The following is a 22,545-nucleotide window of genomic DNA, read 5'->3' on the forward strand; positions in this document are numbered from 1 at the left end:
GACTTCTCGATATGTTTTTCATTTCTTAAAATGACTTCTCGATAGATAAAATTCCAAACATCTATTTTTGAGTTCTCGACAAGTCATTTGCTTTTACTATAAATACCCAAACTTCTCGATACATATACATACTTACAACTTTCGAGATCTCAAGTGACCTAGCTTTCAAATTAAAACCGATTTCTCTCTCATTTTTCCTCCTTTCTCACAAATCTCTTTTACCCACTAAACTTCATACTCATATCAATGGCAGCCAACAATCTTGTACCCTTCATCCCCAAGGAGACCAATTTTCTTGCATTTCTAGATGCAAACCAGGCACCTGAAACTTTTCAGTGCTTTGTCAAGTTCCTTTCTGAGACCTACTTTGTAGGTGCTCTTACAGCTAACCCAGTTCTGTATCTGGATATATTGGGTGACTTCTGGAACTCAGCTGTGGCTAGGACAATTATTCATGAAGATCAGTCTTCAAGCTTGGTTGTCAACTATAAAATCAAAGGACAACAGGTGGAAATAACTGAAGCAGACATGAACTTGGCCTTGAACATTCCAACTGACAAGGTTGTGGGGATTCCAACTCAGGATGAGCTCTATGAATTCATGGATTTTATCAACTATTCTGAGAAGATCAACCTGAAAAGTATGAACAAGAAGAACTTCAGGAGAGAGCGGTCTTTCTTGTTTGACTCAGTAATAAGGGCTTTCACTTGCAGGAAGTCAGGATTTGACAACATATCTAGTGTTGTCCAGAAACCGGTTGACTCCATGGCTCACAACAAACAGATCAATGTAGGACACTACATATTGGAGGAGCTGAGCACCATGCTAACAATGTCATTGAAATCAAGAGATAAGGATATCTTTGTGCCTAGATTTATTATGTCAGCTTTAAATTATAAAGTAAATGACATACATATGCTAGAAGGTGTATATAGGACAATAATTGGAAATTGTAAGCAAGTATCCAAAATTTTATTTGGTTCACTTCTTACTAAGAATAAGGTTCCAGTAAGTCTTAAGTTAACACCTTTCATGATTGAAAGATTTAAGATTTACCCTTATTATATGCTAGACATGAGAAGTAGTGGTAATCAATCTAGCACAGCTATGATCCCTGAACCTGTGGAAGTACAAACACAGGAACACCCATAGGGATCTTCCCAAGTTACAACCATTGTTTCAAAACCTCTAGAAGCTAGGAAACCAACCACCTCATCTTCTCAAAAGGATGAGGTGAGTAAAAAGAAGAAAAAGGGGGTAACCTTAGCAGTTATAACTGAGAGTGGTGAGGATATAGCAGAAGCTGAGTCACCTTTGGTTAAGAGATCAAAAAGGAGTAAGAAAACTGAGCTGACCACTCAAGCCACCTCTGTATCCTCCCAACAGGAAGCAGTTGTAAAAGCACCTAGTAGTGAGTCTGCACAGTCTGCACCTGAAGCAATTCAAGTTTATGGTAGGATAAACAAGGATGGAACACACTGTGAGGGAACATCTTTTGAAGCTCCCTCATCCATTCAGGGGTAGCTGCCAACACTCACACCTGAGCAACAATCTCTCATATCTAAAATTTCTTCTCTTCCAACTGCATTTGAATCTAATTCTCAAGTGTAAGAAAAATCAAGTGACTTGGTTCAAGAAACCTTGCTCACCACCCAGATACTACATTTAGATGGTGAGAGGCTACTAGCTGGGGTAGACCTTGATAACACCATCAAAAACATGGGGGATTCATCAGTTTTTACTGAAGACCCCATAAAAACTCTAAATGCACCTTCATGTGTGAATCAGTCTTCACAGACTACAAGGTTTGAGGGTAGTACTCCTGAGGGGAGCTATCTAAATCATTTCCAATTCAATTGGATGTTCCTCGGGTAGGAATAACTCCCCTCAAAACCCTGGCAGAAATTGCCTTGGCGGTTGATGCTAGGAGTATAATTGTCAATGATCCTATCATAGGGAAGGCAAGTATAGCACATTCAGGTGACAGTGTGGTGCAAGACATACAAGGGTTTGAGACTGGTGCACATGGCCGTAACCCAGTCAAATCCCCTCCAATCCAATTGGAGGTTCCCATAACTAGTGTGGAATAACAACTAACCATAACCACAGAGCAATCTGTGAGTAAAACTGTGACTTCAGTCACATGTGATTCTGATGCTCAACCTTCCACCTCTCATTCACACCTCATCTCTCAATGGCTCCAAGACACTGAAAATCAACCATCCATAATTGAAGATCTCAGGGTTGATCAACTTGGTGGCCTTCCTCAAATCTCACAGCAGCTTCTCACATCAAATATGTCCAATCAAGATTACCAAGCTATCATGCTCTCCTACCAGGCTGATGTGGAAGAAAATCAAGCAAAGATTTTTGATGAAGCTGGTCAGGATGCTAACTTTGATGCTTGGTTGGACAAGGATTTCACAATTGAGATGGATGCCTTATTAGCAAAATTCAGAGAAGAGTACATTACTATTTTGGGAAGCAATGCAAGATCTCTCACTCCACAAGAGGTTTATGATGCCATCAATGAAGTCTACAAGACTCAAATCAAGGCTTTCCATAACTTTGGAAAAGCTCTACAAATAACATTGAATGGTCATCAGGATAAAGTAATGAAGATGGTCAGAGAAAAGATGGACCAAATCATCCCTTCACAAACTGAGATCAAAAATCAATTTAAGACATTCTCACAGCAAATGTCTAGGTATGATCTCAGTGGGATTGATAAAAGTGTAAATCAACTCAAGGAGTCTTTTGTAGCCTTGCACAAAGTTATTCAAGATCATATCACTAAATCTAATGACACAAGGTTGAAGTTGGATCAGATGCACACTGAAAGATACACTCCTTCACCTTTGGTCATGGATAAGATTCAGAAATTTGTGCAAGCTACCTTTGGTCATTCTACTGCTCTCTCTGCTCCAAGCTCTTCCTCTTCAGACATTCAAGCACTCAAGGATCAAGTAGCTTATTTGGAAACCTCCAATGATTCTCTCAGCACTCAACTTCAAGCTTTGACTTCTCTGGTCAAAAGCCAACAGACATACATTCAGACCCTGGTGGATTCTCACAAGCATCTTCAAATGCAAAACTCGGTTGCTTTGGGAGCCATCATGAAAAAGCTGAACATCCCTCTACCATCACTTCCAGAACAGGTAAGGCCTAAAATTCCTACTCCCCTCCACATGCCTGCCAACAAGACTAAGGGGGGAGATAGAGGCTAGGCTATCACAATCAAGATCATCACAACAAGTCCAGGGTGCTACACAGAATTTAAATCAAGAAGTGGATCTTGACATGGAGAGACTTATTAGGGCTGCTGAAGGACCAAGTCTGAGCAGAGAGTTTGATGAATTTCTTAAGGCCCTAAAAGCTTCTCTCAATGATAACCACTTCTCATACAAAAAGACCCTGAACAAGACAATAAATTTCTTAAGGGTGATCATGGTGAATCAAGACAATTTTCTACAAAAGAGGATTGTGGTCAATATCAATGACTCAGGGATAGACAGATGTATGCAGGTGTTCCTCAATTATCTTATCTCAATGAGGGCATCTGAGTTGGATATTATGATCAACAAAGTCAGAGTTATAACTCATGAAGACACCCTGATGCTAACTAAATTGAAGAATGCATAAGTGGCTGCTTTTCCTGAAGCTTATCTTCAGCCAAGCAAGGGTATAGCATACATTTGTCCAAACACCAAACATTTCAAACATTTTTGAATCCCCAAACAATGTGTCATGGCCAACAAGAAGCTTATCATGATTCTGGAAACTGGCTTAAAATCAAATAAGAATAAGAATAATGATGATATAGAGATGATAAAGCTGTTGAGGAGGTACTTGAATGATGTTGAAGCCAACTTCCCCAAAACTCAAATCAACAAGGATAATTTGGATGATGATGAGCGGAAGAAAGAAGATCAAAATCCTTCTAGCTCAAATCCAAGTCAATCCACTAAACCATCGGGAAGCAAGGGTGGAGAAGAGAAGAAGGAGGATGATAAGAAGAATTAAGAGAAGAAGAAAGCAAGTGAGAGGAGAAGCAAAAGAAGACATGATGGTTCAGAACCACAGCAAACCCTAAAAATCCAAACACAACTAGCTCAAACCTCAGCTCAACCTATAACATCAACTATCTCAAACATCAAACCACCTCAAACCTCAAAGCCAAAATTTATGTATAAACAAACAGCCAACTCTTTCCTAAAAATTCCAATCACCACAAGCCAAACAAGTCTCAAGAAAATCGCAACCCTACCTTTAGCCAAACCTTCATTAAAAGTCAATCTTAAATATGTTGGAAGAAAATCTAAGAAAGTCAAACTTACAAACAAAGGAGAAGTCACTGAAAGGGACATCTAGAAATGTTTCAAGCAATCTGACTTTTTACCTTTAAATTGGTGCATCTCAGATGAAGATCATTTTCAACAACTTGCCGAGGAAATAGTCAGAGTATGGGTTGTGTCTTTTAGAGAAGTTAGAATTTTCTATGAAGATGGGTCCTTCACTTTTCTTGGCAGTGATTTGATGGATTCTCTTTCTTCCGCAGAAATTAAGAGAATAATAAGTTTGTTAAAGGACAAGGATACTGCCACAAAGGCATGGAAATCAGTTATAGCTGAGTGGTTGATTGAAACAAGAAAAAGGAATGAAGTTGTAGCTGAAGAGAGAAGGAGGAAGTATGATGAAGAAATTGAGATGTTTATAAAAAGATCATAAGAGCTCAAGGCAAAAGGAATGAGCAGAATCTCTACAGATGGGAAATTTCTAAACATCAAAGCTGGTGGATTCTCAAGATTTAGAATAGATTTGCTAGACAGTGGTTATCCAAAGGTAGCAAGACAAAAACTTGTAGAAGCTCTAAGTGGAACACCTATCATAGTAGACTAGAAATTCTTGATCACTTGAAGGATGTTCTTAGGGAAGAAGCAGATACAAAAACTGTCTTTACCTAATACTTGTAACCATTGAACTTTGTAAATCTTATGTTGTACAAAAGTTATAATTCTATTAAGCTTTGTGTATTAATTTTATTTTTCATCATTTTAAACTTGGGGTTAGTCTTGTTAACAGGCATGAATTTGTGTTAAGCAATCTTTTCACAAATTGGGGGAGATTGTTGTGCACGACATACATGTACTTTAACAAGACTAAGACAATATGTCAACCCTAAGTAAGTTGTATTGTAAACTTAGTTTCCATTTGTACTTGTAACATTTAAAGTCTGTAAAAATGTAAGAGAGTAGACTGGAGTCTTTTTGTTTAAACAGTATCAAGCCTAAAGATTCTATCTGAAAGAAGATCAAGAAGGTCATGCCTCAGAAGAATTTTTGAAGAAGCTTGGAGTTGAATAAATCTGTTTGGATAAAAATATTCTAAGTTAAGATCTCTACAAGTCACAGATTTAGTGTTATAGAGAAGTCACTAGAGAACTCCAAATGACTTATCGAGAAGTCAGCAAAGGTACTAGAGAACTCATAGAGATATCGACAAGCCAAATTGAAGACATGAAGATTGGAGATATCGATAAGTCATTTCTTCACTAGAGAACTCAGAGTTATGGACAAGTCAACATTCATTAGAGAACTCTGACTTATCGATAAGTCAAATTCCACTAGAGAACTCAGAGATATCGATAAGCCAAAATTCATTAGAGAACTATGAGTTATGGACAAGTTAAATTTGACTATAGAACTCTGAGTTATCGATAAGTCAATAAGCCACTAGAGAACTCTGAGATATCGATAAGTCAAAGTGAAGATATGAAGACTAGAGATCTCTACAAGCCAAACTCTCTTATAGAGAACTCAGAGACCTCTACAAGTCAAATTTACTATGGAGTATTAGAGATCTCGATAAGCCAATATACTTATCGATATTTCAAGTTCTCTATAGACCAAAAGGAGATCTCGAGGTAAAATCTCAAAGTACAAAATTGCAGACCAGTTCAATATCTAAGATCTACAATCAACAAAAAATCCAAATAGATGGATTGACAAGTCTATAAAAAGCAGCTTAAAGGATGTGCAAGATCAATGGTGAAGATTAACTGGCAAGGGAAGATCAAAGTAAACACATGATGCTAAGATATGATAAGCCGGAAATATAAGATACACTTTTCTATAAATGGAAATGACAAGTGACTGTTTGCAAAAGCTAATAGCATGTCTTATTGTACACTATGTAAACCAGCAGTTAACTAAATTATAAAGTTAACACTGGTCCTTTAGTTAGTAGTAACAATTTAGATAGAAAATCTTGTAACTCTCTCAAGAAGAAGCTAAGCTCTTTATCAAGAAAGAGCCTAGAAATTTTGTAGCAAAACATTCTTAATTTTAATATAAAATTAAGTGAGTTTTGAAGATCTTTGTTCTTTATTCTTGCAAGTTTAATTTCTGCATGAACACATTATTACTACAAAATTTAATTTACTTTATTCAACCATAAAAGATTCAAGAAAAGCTTAAAAATAGAAAAACACATTCACCCCCCCCTTTGTGTGTAATTCATTACCTAACACATTTCTCTACACCCACGAAGACATCAGTTCATTTTTTTTAACATCGGCTTAAAACCGTTGTCTATTGATATATTTCTGGTAGTGTAAGTCAAAAGCTTATATAGGGAACTGGAAATATCGACAAGTCATTCTACTTATAGAGAACTGTAGACCTCGACACGTCAAAAGCCTATATAGAGAATTGGAGATATCGATAAGTAGAATAATGTGACATCTCTATACAACAAAAGAGATCTCGACAAACAACTTCAGAATTCAGAATACAGAGAACTTGAAGATCCAAGATTATCAGTCAACAAATAATTCTATCATTGTATTGAAAAGCCTACAAATACAGCTTGAAGAATACAAGATCAAGGCCAAGATGAACTGGAAAAAGGAGGTCAGAGACCTAGTAGATTCTGCACTAGAAATAGAAATAGGCAAAGAAGTTTTAGAAAGAATGTTAGTCCATTTTAGTGCAAGTTCTGTAAACCATGCATGTTGATCTGTAAAACATGTCACAGGTCTTTTGTTTTAAAAGAAACAAACAGATCTAGGAAATCTTGTAATTCTCTCAATAAAAGTAGCTGAGTTCTTATTTTCAAGAACATAGATTTGTAGCAAGACAAATTTGATTTAGTATAAATCAAGTGATTTTTTGATAAAAATAATAATTACTTGTGTGTTTAAATTAGTATTTTATCTCTATAATTTGATCTAGCTGTTTTGTTCCATAGTCTCGAATACTCATAGGTAAACTCAAGAAAACAAAAAAAAACACATTCACCCCTCCCCCCTCTGTGTTGCACTTCATACCTAACAAGTGGTATTCTTAGGATTTCTTCTAGAATTTGGATTCCACCAGTGATGGAACTGAAGAATGAAATTTTACAGGCAGTTCATAATTTGAGGTATTCAATCCATTCAGGGAGTACCAAGATGTATAGAGATTTAAAGGAAATTATAGGTGGTTAGATATGAAGTGAGGAATTGTGGAATGAATTAGCATATGTTATATATGTCAACAGAGTTAAAGTAGAGTATCAGAGATCAAGTGGATTGCTACAGTCACTGGAAGTTTGGAAGTGGGAGCATATCACCATGGATTTCATAGTTGGGGTTACCAAGCATAAAAACTAATCATGATGCCATTTGGCTTATAGTGGATAGATTTACCAAGTCAGCTCATTTTCTGCCTATAAACGAAAGATTTTCGCTCGATAAGTTGATCCATAGGTGCCTGAAGGAAATTGTAGTTCGTCATGAAATTCTTGTGTCTATCGTATCTGATCGAGATCCAAGATGTAATTCGAGATTTTGGAAGAGTTTTCAAGAATGTTTAGGAACAAGATTGAATATGAGTACGACTTACCACCCGCAGACGGACAGCTAGAGTGAAGGAACGATCCAAACAATCGAGGACATGCTACGTGTTTGTGTATTGATATTAAAGGAAGTTGGGACAAGCATTTACCTCTGGTAGAATTTGCTTACATTAACAATTATCACGCCAGTATTGGGATGCCACCCTATGAAGCCCTTTAGGAACGCAAATGCAGATCTCCAATGTATTGGGACGAAGTAGGAAAACGCAAAATACTCGGACCTGAATTGGTGCAGCAGACAAAGGAAGTTGTTGAAATTATCCAGAAGAGATTAATAGCCGCACAAGATCATCAGAGGAAATATGCAGACCAGTCAAGAAAAGACATGGAATTTGAAGAAGGAAGCTTGGTATTATTGAAAGTATCACCGTGGAAAGGACTAACGAGGTTTGGGAAAAAAAAAGGGAAGCTAAGCCCAAGATATGTCAGACCTTTTGAAATCCTAAAGCGCATTGGTAAAGTAGCTGACGAGTTGGCGTTACCCCGCACATGGAGCACATTCACAATGTTTTTCACGTATCGATGCTCAAGAAATATAATCCAGACTTCAGGCATGTAATAGAATATGAGCCAATAGAGCTTCAGGCAGATTTATCATATGTAGAGAGTCCGATAGAGATTCTAGAGGAAAGAGAGAAAGTATTGAGAAATAAAGTGGTAAAGTTAGTAAGAGTATTGTAGAGAAACCCAAAGGTTGAAGAGTCAACCTGGGAGTTAGAAAGTGATATGAGAGAAAAGTGTCCTCATTTGTTTTCTTAGAAGATTCTGAGGACAGAATCCTTTTAAGGGGGGAAGGATGTAATATCCGGGATATATCGTGTAATTATTTTTGCTAATAGATAATTATTATATGTATTCAGTATCTATTCTGTGAATTATCTGTTAAGTGTTAAAAATGTTTGAATGTTTAAAAATAATATTAATTGAGTATTTTAATTTTTATATGTCCAAAATAAAATATAGATAATTTTCATATCTTCCTAATTATTTTTATGTTGATTTATGGATTTATAAGAATCATATGAAATTTCTAAAATCTTTTTCCGGGTAATTAAAATCTATTTTATAAAAACGGGAACCAACCACCGTTAACCGTTTTTACGTTTTTAGAACCCGAAACTCTTCCGAGAACTCCTTCCTAACCTAATTGTAATATTCCGAGCATTTTCCATGTTTCGACTTTTTCGATCCGACGTACGGTTTGTCCTGCGCGGGTCCCGGCGCAACATTTTCGATACAACATTCATTTCGGTAAATCAATAAAACCCGTATTTTCGATAAACGGGAGCTTTTTATTAAACTATCCCAATTATCACCTCGTAGTACGTGTAACCAGGCGCTGAGACCAAGACCGCAGTACAAATTGTACTGATTTGGATAATTATCCCGAAAACCGATACCGTTTGGATCAGTTTTTATAAATAAACGTACCATTTTATATCCGGTATGATCCAACGGGGTACCAATATTCCGTAAATATAAATAGTCATTACCGTATCTTATTTTGTACAGAAATTCATTTGCAATCAGTTAATTATATAATTATCCAGAAAAACGAACCGTGTTCTTCGTGTTCTTCACAATCAAACGAGAATTTGAAGACGTTATTGGAATCTGATGGAGGCGTATGAATAGTCAAAACGAAGCTCTCGACGAGACGGTCGGTTCCGTATCGAAATCGTTGAATAAGGTTGAATATTTATTAATTTCGTATTTTCATATTTTCCTTTAAATTCGGTTTTTAAGTTTGAAGGATTGTTTGAATGTTTTGATGATGGATTATGATTCCTGAGTTCCTGAGGATTGATTTAGTGTATAAACTCGTTAATTTTGGTCCAGTATTGGGTGAAAACGAGTTTTGGGTTTTTGCCCAGTTTTTAATTCGAATTTTATTGTTGTTCTTGAGTTGGTGATTGAATTTGATTATGTGAATAGGTTGTAGATGATTAGAGCGTTATTTTGATGTATAAATCGCGGGTTTTTGTTCATTATTTAAGAAAGTCGTGACTTCGCCGGATTTCTCCGAGTTTGCCGGTTTTCATGGCGGATTTGATCGGAGAACGGCCTGGATTGTATGTTTGTGCGTGTTGTTAAGCAAACTGAATTGCCGACGTGACGAAGAATGATTTAGATATGATAAACTCGTAAAACCGAGTGGCTTTAGGGATGAATGAAGGTCGCCGGAGTCCGGCAAGAACCGCCGGAAACTGGGTTCGTCCCCAGAAACCGGCGAGTTCATACCCGACCCGGTGACATTCATCACGACCCGGTTCTCAAACCCGGGTTTGATTCATTTTCCCCCAATTCCAATTATCCAAATCTGTTTCTGGAATTTCTTTTTAGAAATAATTCAAAAATTCATTATTTAATTCCTAAAATTCATTTTTAATTCCTAAAATCATTATTTTAATTCCAAAATTCATTTTTAATTCAAAAATAAATCTGATTTATTTTATTAATTGATTTTAATTAGTTTTTAATTATTTTAATTAGTCAATTAATTTAATATTAATTGATTAATTAACTTAATTAATTATTAGTTGATTTTAATTGATTTAATAAATAGATTTAATTATTATTAAATGATTTAAAAATTCCGAAAAATAGTTTCGAGCTTTAAAATATTATTTTAAATTTTTTTCAAGGATCAATAATTATTATAAAATTGTTTTGAAGCCATATTCGGCCAACCGAACCCTGTGTATTACTTTAAAATTGATCCAACGACCCGTTTTAATTCCGAAAAATGTTTTAAAAATCATTTTGAATACCCGAAAGCCTATTTATAACCAGGGACTTCTTTATAAATGATATATCATTGATTATTTGATGTGTTATGTGCTATATATGACTTGTTGGTTGACTGTCGGTCTACATGTTCGGTGTTTACTTGTTTATATCGTAACTTTCAATCCGTTAGTCGGATTTGGGTGAAACGAAGGGTAGATAGAAGTGTATGTCGAATAGAATCGTATGAGTTAAATATTGATAGATACTTATGATGCCTAGCAGAGTAAGCAAGGCGTAAGAAAGGAAAGCAGGTGATCAGAAAACAGAATCGACATGTAGAAAATATAGCCAGTATTCAGAAAATAGAATCGAGGCATAGGAAAAGTAGACGAGTGATTGTTGAAGAGAGTCAATTGACGAATAAAAGTGAAATCGGAATCGATTATAATAAGGCAAGTACTTCTAAACCTTTCTCGAGATTTATTGCAAATATTTCTAAATTCTCTTGTGACCTATTGTTAATATTCAAAATAGCTCTCTTTTATATTAGAAATACTTTGAATCCTCCAGCCTTGAACCTGAGCCACATCATTTGATCTTTGAGCCGTAAGCCTTATTTTTTGTGAACCATTTCTTGTGGATTTACCAAATATTAAACCACACAAATACGATACTACTCCACAAATATATATCCATCATATACCAAACACTGGAACAAAATTGTTTATATATACAAAAACTTTTATACTTAACCATACCTTGTGATATCAAAGCACTAAAACTTTGGAAAAACACTATTCATCTAATACCCGATTATCCTACCGGTTGGAGGCCACTTCTTTTATTTATTTTGACATACCCTTTTTGGTAACTATGAACTTTTACCATGCTCTTTTACAAATGTTTTATGGTTATTGATTATGATCTGGTTTTATTGAACTCTATTGTTTATAATATTGAAATGCTTTAGAATTGGATAGTTTTCTTTGTATGGACCAGATTCGTGGTCAGACCATATCGATGGTCAAGTTAGGCCAATGTGTGCCTTGGATCCAGTAGTTAGAGCAGTGTTGTGTGCTTTGCTTGGGGTTAGTGCGTGACTGATCAGCAGCCTAACCTTGGTTTTAAAAAAAAAACTTAAAATGAATAATCCAATTCTATTGGTTGTTTAACAAGAAACTTGATTCCCTTGAATCATCTAATTTATTATTGTCTAACCTCAGTTATTGATAATATGACTTGCTGAGCTAGTTAGCTCACTCTTGCGAATTTTTTTATATATTCTACAGTTAAGAAGGATACGGTTGATAGCAAGGTTTCCCAATTCAATGTTCGAGCTAGGATTCCAGATTATGATTGATCGAGCTAGCAGGAGCTTATGGCAGTAGTGAGATAGCAAGGTTGTAAGAATGATTTTATTATCAATTGTAAGTTAAATTAGTTGGGATTTGGTACGATGTAATAATTAAGGTTGTGGCTTGTTTTCATACTTTAACCTGTTGCGATCCGTGGTTTTGTAAAGCAGGGTCATTGCAAATAATATTTCTTATACAGGTTGATATATTGTGTTTGTGTTGTGGACCCCAAACTTCTGACCCGGGTTTGGAGGGCGCCACAAGTGGTATCAGAGGAAAATCTGAAATTAAACAGATTAGATCTTGGAAGTATGAGTGCACAGAAACTTAGCAGTATCAAGATTCCTATCTTTGAAAAAATGAACTACAACTTATGAAAGGAGCAGATGATGTTGTTCATCAAGATGGCCAATTTGTATATTGAAATTCTTAACCATGGACCCATCATTTCTATGGTAAGGTTTCCTGAAGCAACATATGGTGATATGGTCATTCCTGGACACTTTGCTCCTAAGGATCCATCTATATACATTGACCCAGAGAAGGAGAAAGTTTTACTTGACAACAGCTTGCAACTCATTCTCACTAAATCTCTTGATAATGTGATGTACAATAATATTATTAATTGTGAGTCAGCTAAGCAAATATGGGAAAAGATAGGGATCTTGTGTGAAGGTACCGAAGAAGTGAGATCAAACTAGAGAAAAATATAGTCTCACAATATGAGTGTTTCATGGTTAAACCTAAAAAAGGCATTACTAAGGTCTTTGAAAGATTCAGCAATTTGATAAATGACTTGCAACCTCATGACAAGTACTATGAAGCTGAGGAAGTTAACCTTAAATTCTTGTTTATTATTCCCTTACAATATAACAGAATTACAGAAGGGGTACTGAATGGAATTCAGGTTTTTTTTCTGAAACTTTGAAAACTTCTTACAAAAATATATAATTTCGTTTAAATATGCTTGAGTGCGGATAAACAATAAGTATTTAAGAACACAAATTAAATAAACATGTATTTAAAAACTTGTTGGTGGATTGATATATATATATATATATATATATATTGAGAAGATAACTATGTGATGCTAATAGCACACAGCTGGTTACAAGTGTTTACAAACATGAACTTGAGAGTATTCTTCAGAGGATACAACTTACTATGCTCTCTTGTTCTTTCTTGTTAATTTTTTTTAACTACATGTTACACTTGGTTTATATATTACCAAGTTACATGTGAAACAAGATAAAAACATAAAACCTAACAGCTAGGTCCAGTCACATATTTCTTCATTTCTCTATCCAATGCAATCCCGTTAGATACTGCATCTTTGAACGTCCATGTTCTGCATGGAAATGCAAATGCTTCATTTTCTTCTGAAGCTGAATCCAGGCTGCCACATTCCTTTTATATACAATCAACTCATGTGACCGTCAAGTCACTGTCAACTGCAATGTAATATAAATTTCTCAAACCGAGCAACATCACCATAGACATTGCTGTCCAGCGGATTCTCCATGATCTTTTGATGAAATAACCCAACAAAATCCAGAAAGATCAAGCAACAAAGCTCTGATATCAGTTGTCACAGGCCTATTCTTTTTTGTTCGAATTGTCGACACAGCCTGTTTTCGTGCCCCTGCTTCCCAACAATCCTGTCTGCCCACACAACCCCATTTGCCCAAGCACCACAAGAACAACAGTTTTCCCTCACGAACACCTATTTAATATAAGTACACAATTTACCATAATATGAATATGAAAGTGCACACAGCGAATGCCAACCTTTATATTTATTATCACAATATATACTATATAAGTGTAGCCATGTCTAGTCGCGTTGGCTGTCGCCGAGCAGCGTCTCATCCAACTCAGGATCCTCGACTCATGCCCAGCCAAGATGTCTTACACTATCCACCCACCTTAATTTAACTTTTACTCTGCTTTCAACCCCGACTATTCCCCCAAATTCAAAATCTCACCCATGAACCTACCCACCAACTACTGCTACCTTCACCCCTATAACTGCGATCATCATCCACCACTGCCTTTACCTCTTTTCTCTATCGCCATCCCCGCCGGTTCCCCTCCATCGTCCATTCATCTTCGTCTTATCTTTTCTAAACTTTTCTTTTTTTGGTGACATTTATGTTCCCTACCTCTCTCTCTCTATCTCTCTTTCTCTATACACATACTAAAAACTATATTAATAGTTATATTTAGTGATTTTTGTTTGAAATTATGATTGTTGCACGGTGATGGTGGTAAAATTATTTGAGGTGATGATGACGGTGATATATGTGGTAGTGGTATACTGACTCTTTATAATATATAACAAATCAGTATCAATTATAGTATTTTTACCATATAAATCAGTGATTATTTTAACATATGTTAGTCATTTGTGTAAGATGGATTTGTGATTTCGGCGTTAATTTGGTATTTCAGTAATCTGTTTAAGATAAAATAGTAATTTCAACTAAATCTTAGTTGGTGAACTTTATTACGGGTGTTTGCGGTGCGGTGTGGTGTTGTTTGGACCAAAACCGCAAACCAAATCGCGGGTGCGGTTTGTCCATATTCTCAAATCACAACCGCACCGCGTAAATCTTAAATTGTGCTAACTACACCACGAAAATGTGGTGTGGTATGGTGCGGTGCGGTTTTAGCGGTTGAAACTATTTAAGAAAATAATAAATTTTAGTGTAGGCGGTTTACAATTTTCAAACATCAATAAATGAATTAATAAATAAGTTCCAAGTTGATAGTATTACTTCAAAATACAATTTTAGTATATCTTAACCATTAACTATAATTTCTATTTTTTTGGTATACATTAGATAAAATTTCAAGTTATCTTAGTCATTGACAAAAAAACAATAAACGGTAGCATCCAATCATCCACTATAAACTGCAACATTGCTACATAAATGCTTATTATATATATTTATTTATATTATAAAAGGATAATAATAATATATATATTTATTTATTTATAAAGGTACAATAATATTATATATATATATTATAATAATATATGGTATAGTATAGTTTGAACCACGAGAACAAAGTTTCAAACCGTGAACCCCACAGCACTGCGCGGTTTGATGAAAATGCAAACCACGATCGCACCATGAAAATTTTAAACCACGTGGGTGGGTGTGGGGCAGTGCGTGGGGGGTTGTGCGGTTTGAAGAATATCCCTAAACTTTACGGATAAATCGACAATTAGTATAATATAATCTTAGTGATTTGAGGTATAATATTGACGAATCAATAACTGAATAATGAAGTAGTTGGTGTTTTATGTGTACTAGCTTAAATCTCGTGCGATGCACGAGTTCCTTTAATATTAAATATTTTTATTTATATTATATAAATTTTATTAAAAATTTAATGCTAATAATTAAATATTAAATAATAAATATATGAATATTATTTTAATTTGAATGTATATAATTTCAAGATTATGTTAAATAGTAAAATTGTATATGATTGAAATTTGAACTGTTAATTTTATTTTAACACTATAAATAATATAAATGCTCGTTATGGTCTGATTCAAACATGAAAAATATAATTTTTTATTGTTGGAGGGATTCAAATATGAAAGATAGGGGAGGGCATTATTTTAATATTGAATAATGGTCGTTGTTGGTGGATGCAAACCTTAAAATTTATTTGTTTACCAATAAATAATAATAGAAATATTTGTTGGAAAGATTCAAACTTGTGAGTTTGAGTATTATATTATTTTAATATTTAAATTTAAGCGTTCTAAACATTTGATTTGGAAGATCCGACGGTCATGAGATGGGATGATCAAAATGAAGATTGAACTAAATTATACTCCATTTCGTTATTATAATTATTATTATAAATATGTATGTATTTTGTATGTATTTTTTACTAAAAAAGCGGTGCACCAGGAGCAAAGGAGAAGATTATAATGGGTCTAATTTTATTAAAATGGACCTGAGTTTCTAATTTTGATATTAATACTTTTTCTATTTGATCAGGGCTTAGAGATGTTCTAAAAATCCGAAGCCCGAAATCCGATCCGATCTGATCCGGAAAAAAACCCAAAAAACCCGATCCGGAAAAAAGGTCAGCCTAGTTCGGTACGGCCCGCAGGCCTTAAACGGGCCTCCTTTTTTTCTCAAAAATTGGGCCCGACCCGAAACCCGAAAAGCCCGGATAAAAGCACGGATAAAAGTCCAGATCGGAAAATGCCCGGATAAAAACCCGGTTCGGCTTGGATAAAAGCCCGGGTTTTTTGAAAAAACCGATTAAAAAACCGATTTTTTATATAAAATTTGAAATTATACAATATTTTTTATGATTTTTAAAATAATATATTATAATATTAGAAGTAATTAAGGTATATACGATTATTTATATATTATATTAAAAATAATTATTTATTTCGATGTCTAAACTACTCTAACTGATATATCAATATATTATTTTCTCTAGTATTTTGTTGTGCATATGTTGTGTACTTGATGATTACATAAACAAAACACCTAAGTAGATTTTACTTAGTGAAATAATGTAGCACTCGACGGATAAGGATTATAGTCCCGACGGATAAATCATTATAGTCCCGACGGATGATGACTTATTATCCGTCGAGTGAGTAGCTTATGTAATAATGAGTCTGTAGCACATTTCTGCATACACCTTTGTATAGATTCTGTAGTAGCATATAAGTCATGTTGACTTTAACTAGATATGCAGAATAGGTTGATTAATTGTACATAGATGATGTCTTGTAATTCTGCATAAATGAATTGAAGTCAAGTGTCAAAATAACTACCGACGGATGATTAACAAAGCCGTCGACGGATGATCAAATAGCTATCAACGGATGTTTAATATAGCAGTCGACGGATGATCAATGAAGCCATCAACAGATGATCATAAAGTCGACGGATGATCATGTACTCAACGGATAAAGAATTCAAATATCAGTTGACAGTGACAACTGGTCACATATGTCGAAGTGTATGCAAATGGATTGAGGAAGTCTATTAACTGGGTAATAGAGAATAAAGTAACAAAGCATTAGACCCGATAGTTTTTATAATGATCCTGTCTTTTGACTTTGTAATCTTGGTAATATATAAACCAAGAAGTAGCAAATAGAAACTAAGATCTGAGATACAAAAAGTGAGAAACATTTGTAAGCAGATTTATTAGCATTTCTCTGTATTCTCAGTAGTTCATATTTGTAAGCAGCTGTGAGCATTCTTGCACACAGAGTTCTCTCGATATAATATATATCTCTGGTGGAATTTTTTAAATCCACCGGAAAGTTTTTAAAAACTCTTATTTTTAATTACTTGTGTTTTGATTCTCTTAAGTTTTTATTCCGCATTGTGCTAATCAACACACTTATATTTATATTCGAGTTCGAACATTTTTATTTTAAGAAAAAAGTTCAAGAATTTCATTCAACCCCCTTCTGTAATTCTTGCTATATTGTTAAGAAACTAACATATTTAAACTACTCATAATTCGAGTTATAAAATATTAAAATATTTTTTAATATATAAATAAAAAACCCGGATAAAACCCGGTGCGGCCCGATCCGGCCCAGCTCACGGGCCTAAAACGGGTCTTATATTTCTTAGGAAGTCCGACCCGACCCGACCCGATTTTTTAAAAAGTCCGGTCCGATCCGTGTTAAAAAAAACGGGTTTATTAAAGTTCAGATAAAGCCCGCCCGATAGGTTTTTTATGCATATATGGCAGGGCTGCATGTATAAAAGGATTTTCCAAATTTAAATTAAGGGCCGATTAGTAATCTTGCATCACCGGTTAAAATGGGTAAAAGTTAAAAAAAAATATATGAAATATAGCATTCCTACATTTCCGTGTGAGTGATATTTATCAACAATAGATTCAAGGTTTTGCTATTCAAGCTTGTATAAAACACGTACACGCGAGTATTATATCATCATCACCTGTATTTTGCATATGTAAAATGTAAATTGTAATCATACTCATTTGAAAGAACCAAGCCTTTTTATTGAGGGGGAGTGTGCAATTTTGGCAGCAGCAGGCAAATGCATGCTCTCCTTTTTCTCTAATTCTACCCCCCCCCCCCCTCATTTCCTTCAATCTCTTGTTGTACTATACAGACACATACACGTATATTCACCTCCACTACTTCTCATCAAAATTTCTAAATCTACAAACACCTTTTCTCTTCATTTACTCCAAAATTAATATTACTTAACTTCAGATCTGATGGGGTTTCACCTAAATCTGCTGAAAAGTAAGTAAAGCTTCAATCTTTATGTCTAAATATTGATGCCCTTTAAGCCCTTTTGAGAGATTTATTTGTTTTTCCCAAAATCTTGAATTTTATATTTTTTCAAGAATATTGTATGATGAAAGTTTCTCAAAAAGAAACAGAGAAATTGATTTGGGATCATATGAGAAACTCAAGCTCACCAGGGACACCTATTGCTGTAACTCAATCACAAACTAGAGCTTTGCCAAAGATGTTGGTTTGGTTAATCTTGTTTGTTACAGCTACTTATGTTGTGTATACACTTAAGCTTGTCATCAATTCACGTGCTTGTGATGATGAAATTTTCCCCACATTGAGTCATAAAAGTCTTTCTATTCAGACTTCACAATCTGGGAATTTTAGTTTGGTGTCAAAAAATCAAGAATCTTTTCGGAAAACTGAGGTGAAAGATATTGTTTTTGGCATTGCTGCTTCCGCAAAGTTGTGGGAAAAGAGGAAGAATTATATTAAGTTGTGGTGGAAGCCTGGGAAAATGAGGGGAATTGTTTGGTTGGATAATCCGGTGAAGGGTAAGGATGAGGAGGGTTTGCCTCCGGTGAGAATATCCGGGAATACGTCGCGGTTTGCGTATAAGAACAGGCAAGGGCACCGGTCTGCTATTCGGATATCAAGGATTGTTTCCGAGACATTGCGATTGGGGATGGAAAATGTGAGATGGTTTGTGATGGGAGATGATGATACCGTGTTTGTGACTGAGAATTTGGTGAGGATTTTGAATAAGTATGATCATAACCAGTATTATTATATTGGGAGTTTATCTGAGAGTCATTTGCAAAATATATTTTTTTCGTATGGGATGGCATATGGGGGTGGGGGGTTTGCTATTAGTTATCCATTAGCAAAGGCTCTTGAGAAAATGCAGGACAAATGTATTCAGCGGTATCCGGGATTGTATGGCTCTGATGATAGAATGCAGGCTTGTATGGCTGAACTTGGTGTCCCTCTCACTAAAGAAACCGGCTTCCACCAGGTTTGATATTTCTCATTTCTAGTCCTTTCTAGTCCTTTGTGTTGCTTGTTAGTATCATCGATGTCGTGCAAGTACTTAAATTGATTATCTGTGTGTTAAATTGATTTTAGGTATCCTCCACCAATTCTTGTGAACTTATGTGTGCATTGGTAGTATGTATATTTTCAAGCACAATGCAGTAAAATATTTGTGGCTGTAGTTGGTGTGTTTAACCATGGGTGTATATTTGTTGAATTGGTGGTAATGTTTGATATGTTGTGTTATAATATTACTTGGGTACACCTCCGGCACTGGGGCTCCCATCTACTATTTTACTGGCTGTCCTATATATTCCCCATGTATAAATTTTAGTAACTTAACAATAATATTGAGGTTTGGTGAAGCACTAGGTTTTGGGTTGGCTGATGCAGATATCTTTTGCAAGGTTCAATGTGGCAGTATGACTCTCCTGAACCTATCTTGTTTCATTTTTGTTACAAATTGGGTTAGGTTAACTGCACCAGATTGTGGTAGGTGTAATTGAGTTGGCTATTGTTGGGTGTTTGGTCCATAATACTATAGTAAGTAGGACCGAGAATGCTATATAATTTTAGAACACTGATATGCTGAATGACTATTTCTGGTCAAAAAGTGTTAGAACGATGAGCTATTTCTTGTTTATTGGTGGTAAATTTATAATTATGCTCATGAAAGTTTAAAAATTGTTAAGTCTGAAATTACATTATGGTTTTCGGTCTGCAGTATGATGTTTATGGTAACTTATTTGGACTTCTTGCGGCACATCCAGTAACACCATTGGTGTCCTTGCACCACCTTGATGTGGTGGAGCCCATATTTCCTAATGTTACACGGGTGGAAGCGCTAAAGAGGCTGACAATACCAATGAAGCTGGATTCGGCAGGTCTCATACAACAATCCATTTGTTATGAAAAAAAGAAAACTTGGACCATTTCGGTATCCTGGGGATTTGCCATTCAAATATTGCGGGGAGTTTTATCACCACGTGAGATAGAAATGCCTTCACGGACATTCTTAAATTGGTATAGAAGAGCAGATTACACTGCCTACGCTTTCAACACGCGTCCTGTTGCTCGAAGCCCCTGTCAAAGACCCTTTGTGTTTTACATGTCAAGGGCGAGATTTGATTCTGTCACCAACCAAACAATGACTGTATATGATCGGCATCGTGTCTCTCATCCTGCATGCAAGTGGAATATAACATCTCCTGCCGAAATAGATAGAATAGTGGTTTACAAGAAACCTGATCCACGTCTATGGGATAGGGTAAGCATTAGTCACTCGCCTTCTTACTTTAATTTTGAGCTACTCATATGAATCAACACTGTCATAACCACAATTTTCACTGATAATAGAGCATTGTTACTTTTTCGTTGGAATGTGCCTATTTATTTCGTCTGCAACATTGATTGTTTCGCCTTATAAATTAAAAATATGATTTGTGCTTTGTATTCAAGAGACCGTAAACTATGCACATACTCAACCATTACAGACTTTCAACTATCTTGAAAAATTAGCTTGCACGTTTATTAAGCATATTGTATAATTGAACTTTGTGTTTATTAATAAATAAGAGAACAAAACTCAGTTATGTGTATCTTCTCATCTGTTCTCTCAAACCTTTTATTGGCAGTCCCCAAGGCGAAATTGTTGTCGGATACTAGAGTCGAAGAAGAAAAGCATGGTTTTAAATGTGGGTGTATGCAGGGAAGGTGAGATTAGTGTAATATAAAGACGGTCCATCGAACAAGGTCATTTCTTCTCAGGTGTAATTTACTATGTTTAATTTAAGTTCTTAGCTTTATTTATTGATTTGTTACTCTTCACACCCTTCAAATTTTCAGGCTATGGCCTTCCTTGGGTCATTGATAATATTTAGTCATCAGAGAAAGAAACTATTAGTGTATAAAACTTAGAAATTAACGTAATGCATATAATGTTCCATCTGATTAAATCTAGTGGAGGAGTGGTTGTACATGTCTAAGTTTTGCGCCGACAGTTTTTGGTGACTGGTAAGTGGCATGAACAGGATGTGATTTAGGACAGAAATAACTTAAACTTTAAACATCATCATGCTTGCTTACTAATAAGATACTGAATATATTCTTCTGGAAATATAATTTACCATGAAACAAACATGCATACTTTATAATGACGCATAATAAGTATTACTATCTCCGTCCCCGTAGGTTTTATATGTTCACTATTTGTACGTATTTCGAGCCTTCTATAAAATACAGTTTTATAATATTTTTTTGAATAAAAGTTTAAACATAAAATTTTTATTCAGAAAAAAAAAATTGAAATTTTTTTTATGGAGCTATGCTTTAAAGTAGCATTGCAAAGCGTGTCAAAAAATAATGTATAGAATTTAATGGAACAAATGGAGTAGTAATTTTTTTTTTAATCTGGTCAAGGATGGCACATGGTGGTGCCGGCAAGCTTGTGGCTTCGACATCCAACGTTTTTGCACAAGTACATTTGTATACAGTTCATTAATGAGGACTCCGTTTTTTCTATTGGGTATTGGAAGAATGGAATCTAACAAAACTGTCATCGCTGCATTTAAAATAGCAAAACTAGAGCTACCTCTGTAATAATCATTTTCATACTTTTTTTTATATCTCATTCAATTTTATACATTTAAAAACTTACCTAAAATAGTATTTCCTCTGTCCCCCTAATTATATATATTGAGGGATGGGAATCGACACGTATTTTAATGTTGCTGTAAAGTATAGTTCGTAAATAGTTTTTTTTTTCTTCTGAATGAAAATTTAATGTTTGAATTTTAATATAAAAAAAAATAAATTAAAAATAAATTATTTAGGTATATTTTATATTCACCTTAAAGTGTTTGTCAAACATTAAAAAAATTGTATACAATTGGATGTGAAATTGGATGTGACGGAGGGAGTAAAATTTTAATAATATAAATTCTAACTAAATTCACTACTTTCTCCAAGTATGCTCATTTTATTTATTAAATATTGATTGGTCCTTCTATTTTATCTAACTTTATATTTTTCTCACTAAATTACATTTTTTATTTTTCTTTCATCCTACTACCTTATCAAAAATAATGTTATTTTAATATATTTCTTGAACTCCGTATACCCATTTGTATACAAATGGCTAAGATGGAGGGAGTAATTTTTATTATTGTCTCATGTATCAAAATATAAATTAATAGTTTGGTCACGTAATAATCACCGTAACTTATAATTTTAGTGTATTGGTTCCTTTTTTAT

At 34.8% G+C, this 22,545-nt stretch overlaps 1 protein-coding gene across 1 annotated transcript; it reads left to right on the forward strand.

Annotated features, from left to right (window-relative positions):
• The first annotated feature begins 17,945 nt into the window (after positions 1-17,945).
• LOC141697337 (uncharacterized) lies at positions 17,946-21,106 on the forward strand. Its single transcript, XM_074501643.1, has 3 exons — positions 17,946-19,276; positions 20,018-20,560; positions 20,928-21,106. Exons 1-3 carry the CDS (start codon positions 18,380-18,382, stop codon positions 21,024-21,026), a joined length of 1,539 nt encoding a protein of 512 aa, XP_074357744.1. The 5' UTR covers positions 17,946-18,379; the 3' UTR covers positions 21,027-21,106.
• Positions 21,107-22,545: the final 1,439 nt, after the last annotated feature.

The sequence above is a fragment of the Apium graveolens genome, chromosome 11, assembly GCF_009905375.1.
Source record: "Apium graveolens cultivar Ventura chromosome 11, ASM990537v1, whole genome shotgun sequence".
Lineage (NCBI taxonomy): Eukaryota > Viridiplantae > Streptophyta > Magnoliopsida > Apiales > Apiaceae > Apium > Apium graveolens.